The 10,360-nt window shown below is 39.1% G+C and overlaps 1 protein-coding gene across 1 annotated transcript in view; it reads left to right on the plus strand.

The window, feature by feature from the left end:
- Nucleotides 1-9,957, plus strand: part of rassf3 (Ras association domain family member 3) — a 106,834-nt gene extending 96,877 nt beyond the window's left edge. Inside the window, exons 3-7 of the mRNA XM_034112515.2 lie at nucleotides 921-1,028; nucleotides 3,024-3,197; nucleotides 3,586-3,673; nucleotides 5,046-5,159; nucleotides 5,794-9,957. Of these exons, the coding sequence (XP_033968406.1) occupies nucleotides 921-1,028; nucleotides 3,024-3,197; nucleotides 3,586-3,673; nucleotides 5,046-5,159; nucleotides 5,794-5,960 (651 nt within the window). The 3' untranslated portion in view covers nucleotides 5,961-9,957. The remainder of the gene's footprint in view (nucleotides 1-920; nucleotides 1,029-3,023; nucleotides 3,198-3,585; nucleotides 3,674-5,045; nucleotides 5,160-5,793) is intronic.
- Nucleotides 9,958-10,360: the final 403 nt, after the last annotated feature.

Here is a 10,360-nt window from a genome sequence, read left to right on the forward strand (position 1 = left end):
ACTCTTAGGTTGTTAACACGATTAGAAGCCATGTGGCCGTCGAACTGAATCATATGTTTTCTTTCTTGCATTGTTCAGTTTCCTGCAGGAGATGTTCATGTTTTGTCTAAAATTAGAAGTCAGCCGCACAGCATGGGACACAGATTGTGAATTGGTCATGCGCTGACCCTCCAGCAGTTGCTCATGCGCTGACCCTCCAGCAGTGAGGGATTTTTCACTCTTAAAGTCAGAGATTTAGATTTTCTTTCGGAAACACACGGTGCTAACATCTTCCTGCTGCAGTCTTTGACACGAGGTTTATTTTCCATCATTCACATTTGAAAATATAGATTTGTATGTTGCTTTTTATTCTAATTGCACTTGTGAAGTTATCTCCTCCCTCCTTATGATCATATCAATGGGCTGGGTCACATGAGAAATGCTCTATTGACCCTAAGCACACTAACAACAGCTTACTCTGCTTTCTTCCGGCGTCCTGTTATGGTTCGCCTTCCAAAGGTAAAATGATCAGATTCTCTAAAGACGGCATGTATTTGTGTTTCTTTCTATCAACTTGTCACTCATTTGAAAAACTAATTATATTTTGTTATACTTTCTGTAAAGTCTTATCTTCTTATCCAAAAACTGCCTGGTGTTCTCAGGTTTCCCTGCTAGCATGCAGCTCCTCCAACAAAGGAAATGGATTTAGGAGGATATTTTTGTCATTTATGAGTTGTAAGAAAGTGTGACACTTAAGAAATACATTCCAACTAAGGTTTGTGCAGAAGAGGATACAATATAACTTGTGTAACTTACTGAGACTCTTAATTCGGATGAGAATGCACTCGTCCACGTGTGCTGCTGCCATTGTCTTTACTGTTTTGATAAACTGAGTTGACTTGTGACTAACTCATCGTGTCGTGTTTCCTTTATGCTGTCAGGATGTGGAGAAGGAGCGAGCGCTGCGGACGGAGTTCAACAGGGAGGAAATCAGGCAGAAGATCGAGCAGTACAACTCTCTGACCAAAGACCACCTCAAGATGACACTCGTAAGTCACACACACACACACACACACACACACACACACACACACACACACACACACACACACAACACACACACACACACACACACACACACACACACACACACACACACACACACACACACACACACGTACACAGATTATCAGCAAGGTGAATCAAAAGTGCTCATTGTGCAGACTCATGAAAAAATGTCATATCACTATTATTTCTTCTAATTACAAATTCATAGATTCAACGGCATTTGAAGTTGTCGTTTGTCATTATGGAGCCAGTTAGTCATCTCAATAATAGTGTTGGTATTGTCCCTAAGGGAAAGTTTGTTTACGAAGAGTCCAAATGGAATGTCTGCCTCCATTAAATACATAAAGGGATACATTACAACAGAAGTGACAAACCTAATCTGTACTAACTTCCATTAGCTGCAGCTTTTAATAAACCCGCTCAACATGTGAAACCAGATGACCATAATATTTCACCTTAAGTCTCAGTCAGTCTTTAGAAGTGTTGCTAACATTTGAATATGCAATTCAGTAAACTCTGTGTCCCAGAGAGAATCCTGAAACACGAGAGAAGCTACACGGCAGATGTTTTATATATGTAGTGTTTGCAGATACAAAAGGGAGTCTGCAGGTTTCCATGTGAAGGTGTGCTGCTGTCCCAGCTGCAGCATTCCTCAGCGCTCACATCACGGAGGTTATTCCTGCCATTGTTCTCCTCGCACTGTTTCCCTTGGCAGCGTGCAACATGTCTGGAGCTGAATTCAGAGCCACGGGGCACTCCAGCAGCACGTTGAATCCAGAAGAGATTTGTGTTGTTGGATCGCTACCAGTCAGGAAAACAACATGTGCTTGTTTTTATAGTAGGCCAGGAATACAAGTGGTGTTACATCAGAGCAAATGTTCACGTGCCATCATTGTAAGGTTTGGGTCTTTTGATTCTTTAACATGCCTTCCTTTCGACTAGTGGAGAGAGAAACATCCAGAACACATATTTAGATGTTTATATTAGTAACTTTGTCTATTTACATCTTTAGATTCCTCCTAAAACCACCAGAAGTTGGCATTAGATTATGCCTCATTTACATATTTAAACATCAAAACTATTCATATTAACATAGAAAGTTATTTTCAAATGAAAAACACAAGATAAAACAAATGGAACAAATATTTATCTGAAGAAAGGAACTGATGGTGTTATCGATGTGTCGTCCCGACCCAACACTTTTGTTCTTATTTGACATATTTGAGGTCTTTGCCTCGTTATCGCTTTGTCTCTGATTGTGCAAGATTCTCTTTGTCACCCTTTGTAGTTGACTAGCGAGCTTGACTGTACATACTGATCTCGTTTGTCACACACACACACACACACACACACACACACACACACACACACACACACACACACACACACACACACACACACACACCACACACACACACACACACACACACACACACACACAGAGAGACAGATGGGGGGTAATAGGATTAAGATGCTCTTCTTCCGTCTGGGGCCATCTGTCTGGGTTTACTGGGTGAACTGGTTTCTTCTGCAGAGGTCGTTCAGCACGTACATCTAGATTCTTGCTATAAATAACTTTCTTTATTCTTAATTTATCCAAGGTTTTGGTTCAATTAATCTTCCTAATTTGGCGGTCGTTGTTTTTTGTCAACGATTTTATTCAATTTTATATGATCTGTTATTTCTTATTTATTCTTTCCTACATTGGAGCAACTGTAACAGAGTCCAATGATTTCCCCCCCAATGGAAAACAAATATCAATATTCATTTGTGTATATATATATATATATATATATATACTGCATCTAAATTCCCGTTTTTAATCTGAATCCTCCACATTTGATATACCTAAAACTGCATTTCCAGGCATTTTTGCCTAAAAATATAAAAATAGTTGGTGATTATTTTTCTGTTGATTGACTAATCCAGTGATCTCTGTTTGCAGCTCTAACCATACCGCTCTCTTTTTCACCCAGAATCCCACTGGTGTGTATACTGGTTTCATCAAAGTGCAGATGGACCTGAGGAGGCCGGTGACGGTGCGGGGGGGCCAGAGAGGAGCCGGGGGGGCGCTGGTGGATGAGGCCTTCTATCTGCCCCGCGGAGTCACCAACACCCTCCACATCAGCTCCAATAACACCGTCAGACAGGTGGCTAACACACACACACACACACACACACACACACACGTACGTCAACACAACTTCATTAGGATCTGATGACATACTGGTTGAAGTCAGGGTTCAGTGCATTCTGGCAGATGTTGAGATTTTATTACATTTTCACTGAGTTTTCTTAGTCTTTCTTTGAAAAACTGAGAAAATGAACCTGCAGACACAAACATGATAGTTTAATGAATGGCCTACGGGTGTCAGTTACTTACAAATTAAATAAGCTAACTAAAGACATATCCAAGGTGAACAGGAGATACTGCTTTTCAAACACGAAGACCATTTAATGGGCCAAAGAAGAAGAAAACTATTTATAAATACACACATCACATACTTTTTTGACCGTTTTGTTCCTGTGTGTGTTCAGGTGATCGTCGCCCTGCTGAGCAAGTTCACAGTCCAAGACAACCCAGCCAAATACGCCTTATACAAACGCTACCGCAGGGAAGAGCAGGGTAAGGCTGGAGGGGGGGGGGGGGGGGGGGGGTGGTGGTGTGTGTGTGGAGACCGGAGACGGGAGACTGTGTGTTTCATACCACTCATTCCAAGCTCTGTAACAGATGCTTTGGGACTGCTGACATCGTGTCAACTATGTGTGTATGTGCTGCGTGTGTGTGTTTCTGGATGCCTCGCCCTCATGCAGGGCTCTCCCTACTATCAACACCAGGAATACACACACACACACAAACTCTTTGAGTTAACAGCTGTTGCAGGGTTTCAAATATAATCTTAGCATCTGCAAGAGAGGAGAAAGATGGGCTTTATGATCCTTGTACTATAAAAAGTTACTTTAATTATTACATTTGTATAAATGCTATATATGTAGATATCTTGTTTGAAGTCACATTGATGGAGTTTATTTGTTTCTGCTTGCATCTGTGCCTCGCTCTGGTTTGTTTCTCCTCATTACTGGAGACATACAGTGAGGCTAATAAAAGACAGTCTAGACAGACGACTGAGCGGCAGATGTATGCAGACTTCGTATGGTCGTATTAAAAGTTCCCAGACAAAGCTTTCATTCAACTCATTAAACCAGGCTGGTGAGGAAGGGTCCTTCAGAGTCAGGATAAGATGTACTCCAATTTCTGTCTGAATGAAAATAGAAAAGAGACACTGTTTGTTTAAAAGCTTTTGAGATCAGTGACCTGAACCCTATCAGTTTGGCTCCCGTCACATTCACATGCGATGGTCTCCTTTTTTATTTGCAATAGTAAATGCTGCACTTCTATGGAGACGGCACAATCATTTCTGCAAAACGTTGAGCAAGTTTTCTTTGCAATTTGTTATTACCCGTCAATTTAAGTGCCATTATTGGCATCATTTGATACATTAATAATATCAAATTAAGTTTTGTTATCAATAACAATAATAATGAGTCTTGTAAAAATAAGTTGGTGTTAAAATCACAATAACCCATGTAACATAGGCCACACATTATTGATTCAAATTTGATGAACAGTATATTGATTTATTTATTGTTTAAGAGTCAATATGCGGTGAGTTTTATTTGTTCATCATCATTTTTAAAGCGATATTGTACAGTGAAAAAATAATATGTAGAGGTCTTTATCAAGGTTCAAGGTTCTTTATCAGCCCTAAAGTAAAGTGTTGTTGTCCTCTTCTGGCAACATGGATCTCCCTCTCTTTCTGTTTTTGTAAATGACTGTGGTCGCCATTTTATGTGCCGCACCCATCCTTTCATCCTCTGCCACACACACACACACACACACACATATGCAGCGACCATATTGGTGCCTGCATGATTGTGGCTTGCAGGACCGCACACACTGTCGTGCCTTAATTAATGTGTGTGTGTGTGTGTTTCAGTGTACGTGTGTAAGCTGGCGGATGGCGAGCAGCCGTTGTTTCTACGTCTGGTGGCGGGACCCGACTCCGACACGCTCAGCTTCGTTCTGAGGGAACAGACCGGAGAAGTTCATGGTAAAAATTACACCCTACATCTGTATTCATTGACCTTTATATGAAGCTACTGTATCTCTCCTCCAGCTCAATACTGAGTCATTGTATCCACTCTTTCTTCTCCTCCTCATCTGTTCTGACTTCATCTCCCTCCTGTTCCATGCTCGGTATCTCAGCCGCCATCTCCTTTTCCTCCTTCTCTTTCTTGTCTTACTTCTGTACTCCTTTGTATGGAGGCACATATCTGCTAGGAAAAGGTAGAAAAACACATTTGAAGTTAACAAAACAAAATGATAACGCCACAAATAGATTTTATAAAATCATATAATTGTTCATAGTATTGTTATCTAATGTTGAACCCAACATCAATTCAATATTTTCTCTTTGTCCTGTAATCTTGTGAATCTGTTCAAAAACGTCCTTCTTTCTTCACTTCCTCCATACCCATCTTTCATTTGATCTACTGCTTTTCGCATCCTTCTTCTGGTCATCTTTGTCATCCTCCTTCACCTCCTAATCATCCTTCCCTTTCTCCCCTTTCCTTCGTCTGCTTTCCTTCCCTCCTTATTCTCATCTATATTAGAGTAGCAATCAAGTCCCATCCGTGAACATCATGCAAAAGAACAATGCTCAATAAGATGTGTTGTGAATCAAGTGTTCTCCTCTTCTCAGTGGGATGCCTTCTCCATCCCCGAGCTGCGTAACTTCCTGCGGATCCTCGACAAGGAGGAGAACGAGCAGAGGGAGGCGGTGCTTCGTCGTTATGATTCTTACCGGCGGAGACTGCAGGAGGCGATGAGAGAGCTCCGAGGACCCTCTTAGAGCATTCACCTCCAAACAGGACTACTCCCCCTACTGGCTCGGAGGAGGGGACTTTTTCACATCCTCAGAGGAGCTGAATCTACATTTGACGAGGAGAGGGATGTGAGAGCAAAGGATTCTCCGCCAGGACGAAAGATGATGCAAAGATTGAAAGGAAATAAACTGAGGAAGGATAAACGGACAATATTGGGACGCTGGAGTTTGATTCAGCCTGGATGAAGGACTTCAAACTGCTGCCCTGCTCACACTGAAGCGTGCCATATTCACTCCTCCTCTCTCCATACATCCTCTCTCCTACTCTGTCCGGCTGTCACATCATGTATCTTTAGTTCCCCCTTTGTATCCCTTTAAACTTGTGAAAGACTCGAGGCCATATGTGGAGTTAGAGTTTATTTAATTTTTTTGTTTTGAATGGTTTGTACATATTTTTCTTTTTTAATTTATATGGGTGAAGCTTTTTATTGTTTTGTGTTTCTGGAAACAAAAAGGTCTTATTGAGTTGTTTTGTTCCGAGGCGGAGCAGCAGTCTGCTCGTCGACACAGACGGAGAATAGTGGGAGATATTGAGCTGACGTACACATTACAGGACGAGCAGATCATTTGGAGAAGGGACAAAGTATGTATGGAGTCCTTGAGTGTGCCAAAGAAAGTTTTTTTTTTTTTATTACAATATTTTACTTCATGTTCATCGCTGTTAATAGAATGGGAAAAGCCACCAAAAGAAAACACAACAGATGAGGGGACAACACATACACAATATTAAAGTCAAATTAAATAGAAATAAAATGGCAATTTAACTTACTATTTAATCATCTTAAAAAGAAGTTTGGCAATTACATTGTAGATTAAGAAAATTACACTGTTTAGATTCAAAGATATTTTCTGTGTATTATTATTTTCAGGGTGCATGTGTGCCAGCCTCTATTGCAGATCTTCAAAGCAAATAAGCAGCTAAATATCCCTTAACTCTTTTTATCACCTTTTACATATCACATACATTTATTTTAAATGCATACATATAAAGCATTTTTAATGAGTCAATGAATGATTGTTATCTTTGATTATTATTTGTATTCTAATTATTGGCACACTTCAGACTCCATCGAGAGTTGTTGGTGTACAGAGGAATAAAAGGTGCATTTGAGCTTTAAATGGGACTGAAAACACAAACTCTACTGTCAAATAATGAAAGAGGAAAGGTCTTGTATACTGAACGAAGAAAGAAACGTGCTTTTGGTTGGAAAGATAGTTATTTTATGGCGAGTGAGGGTGATTTTGTTGGATTTAAAGCCGAAGATGCTAATGTGGTTTGGATTAGACTTGACCTCCGACCTTTGACCCTGCATGGTCACAGCAGGAGGAGTGACGGTTTTCTGGAAGTTGACTGAGAAGTTTAGGAAAGTAGAATAGAAGGAAGCATAGGACGGTAGTGAGCGGTGTGACCTCGAGGACAATGTGTGTCCTGTTTTCCCGCATTAATGAAAGCTGCTGCTGCTGCTGGGAGAAATAAGGGAGTGCTGAGGTCTGTGAGAACAGCCGATACTGATATGAGTCGTGTAGGTTGTTTGCTGTGTGCTCTTATCTGCAGTCAAAACCTGCAGCCTTGACCTCCTTTACAGCGCGAGGTTCAGCTGGCGGATACAAGGAAAAGAAAGACTTAGAGAAAGAAATGCAAAGTGTGAAAGAAGTTGAACAGTTGGAGGCGTTTTGTAACAGTGAAGCTTCATGACATGTGTTTGCCAGTAGCTGCCTTAAATATATATGCAATGTTATCTTTAGTATATGCAATTCATCATTTCTGGCTTAGAGACCAAAGAGTTTGTCGATGTAGTTTTGTTAAAAGATCTGTTGTTTTGTAGCAGCAGTTATTCAGATCAAAAAACATACATTTAAGATTAAACAAAGACAATCATTTGAACTAGAAATGGGGTTATTAATATCTATAGCAAGCATAGATCGCAAGTCATTAACAAAGGTTGAGTTGAGCTAATTGAAGTGCAACACCGCCACCTAGTGGGAAAACCCTGTAACTATTCTCTCATTTCTGTGTCAAACTATCTCATAGATTTATTTTTTTGTTATAACCAAAGATATTTTTGTGGTGTTGCCTGGAGCAAAACATATATCAGAGGCCTGTTCCCACTGAAGGGAACACATATAAAGTTCAGAGTTGTATTTAAAGGGGTTTTAACCCTGGTTTATTTTATTATTGAACACTGGGTTAATGATATGGAAGCAAAGGGAAAAGGTCAGGAGGGTTTGAATCTTACAAGCAGCTGAACGCCTAATTGGGACATTTCAAGGGCCATTCTTCCAATTGTATACATAATTTACTCGGAAATAGTCGCAAATAAAATGTTATTATTTGAGACGTGGCATTATGGGAAATGTAGGATCAAACTTTTTAAAACGTCTCTTTAAGAAGTACCAAAAACACCCCAAAACTAAATGTTATATTTGAATACAACAGAATCTAGATGAATTAACAATTTGAAAATATTTTTGACGTTTTCCCATTATTTAACTCAAAGTGGTGTAACTGTAAAAGCTTTAATATTTACATTTTTTTTTAATCCAGATGTTCAACATGTCTTTGGGGTAAAACTCTTTACTCCATTTGCTTTGGCCAATTTAAATGAAGTCATAAAGTCAAGTCACTGAAATGGTGAAATGATTCTAAGTTTTGCTCGTCTTGACCTTAATTCGGTTTGGTATTTAGCTGCTTATAAAACATTCAAACTATGTTGGCCTTGTGTTGCTTCCCTATAATATAATTGAAAAGATACACAAGTCTGTATGGAAATAGTTAATCTTAAAGCCATGTTGTTGTTTGTGTATCTGATAAACAACTTGTTCTGTCAGAGTGACATCATACCAGACTAATCGTATCAATTCATTCAGTTTTTGGGGCAATTTAACTTCAGGGAAGACGGGTTTCTTTTCATTTTTCTTCCTTCTCTTTAAACTTCCGCCATCAAACTGTACTTTATCTTAACATCTTATACACTATAATCTTATTTGAAAGATTTTGTTAAGCTCCACACATAATGAAATGTTTTTTTTTAAACAAATGGAAGTACAGTGTGACAGAAGTTGTTGTTTTTTTTTTTTTTTTTTAAAGCTCATTTTTGTTCATCTTTTGTATATTTTGAGTTTAGCTGTTAGACTGTGAATGAGTTTGTTGAATCTCGCATGTTGTCTTGTTTTGTGACACACTGTTCACTACTGGGCTTAATAATATTAAAGCATGCGTTATCGTAGAGAAAACTGGGGGGAACCCTTTGAGTGAAATCTGATGTGTTTTTTAAATGTCATCAGATCTGCTGGTGTAAGTGAGGCTTGAGGATTCATTAACCTTGAATGCAAAGCTTTGGGCCAGTAGTGTTTCATAAATGAATACTTTTATATGTGACATCTGGTATTTAGAAAGACATGTAAGGCTGTTGTTAATCAGACATGCAAACTATTGGCTTCACCTAACATTGTTTACCTTTTTTTAGAAGAAGCCGTTTGAGAAATTCCAAACATGTAGATTTGATCTAGATTGTGTCACTTTGCGATGTTACACCATATACTGCTGATTGTTTACGTGATCAATCATTTGAGCAACATCTATTTGCTGATTTAGGCCTCGAGGAAAAACAGATGTTAAGTATCTTGTTTCCCTACAGTTTCTTTACATGTAAAGTATGTCTTGAGTTTAATCATTTTATCAACAGACAAATATTCTGCAACTATTTTGATCATTTCTTTCAAGCAAAAAAATCCAGATCCAGCCTCTTCAAAGTGTCTTTGATTTACATGTTGATGAGAAACAAAGCAATCCAAAATACTAACAACGAACATAAATGAGACATATCAGCCTTATGTGGTGTACAATTAGATTTACGCTTAGATATGTATTTACTTTCTTGTGATTTGAGACAATGAAATCTAAGCTGCTACTAAATATAACTCTTGATTTTGGAAAATGGAACCCCCCCCCCCACATTTGCAGCTTTCCCTGTAGCTTTGAGCATTTGACATGATCCTCATTCGCAGATTGAATGCAAGAAAATCACTTTTCCGCATTTTAAAGAACTTTCCATTCAACGCTGTGGTTTAGGGATTTATCTGAACAACCAAATAGTTGTTGGAAAGTAGAAAAACCACAATGTACCATACATCAGTCTTTTTTAAGCATCTCTTAAATGACGTAACTAATCTATTATCTAAGATTTTCCGGTCTGTAAGGCTTTTATCTTCTGTTGTGTGCGATCTGTGTGAACATCCAGACACTGTACATGTAAATGCCAAAGATCTGCGTGTAGCTCTGTTGATATTCAGCTTCTCCAATGATGCTGTTTTTGTCGACTATTTAGAGATCAGATTGATCTCAAATCATGAGTTCTCCATTAGCA

Source organism: Pseudochaenichthys georgianus, chromosome 23 (assembly GCF_902827115.2).
Source record: "Pseudochaenichthys georgianus chromosome 23, fPseGeo1.2, whole genome shotgun sequence".
In the NCBI taxonomy this organism is placed as follows: Eukaryota; Metazoa; Chordata; class Actinopteri; order Perciformes; family Channichthyidae; genus Pseudochaenichthys; species Pseudochaenichthys georgianus.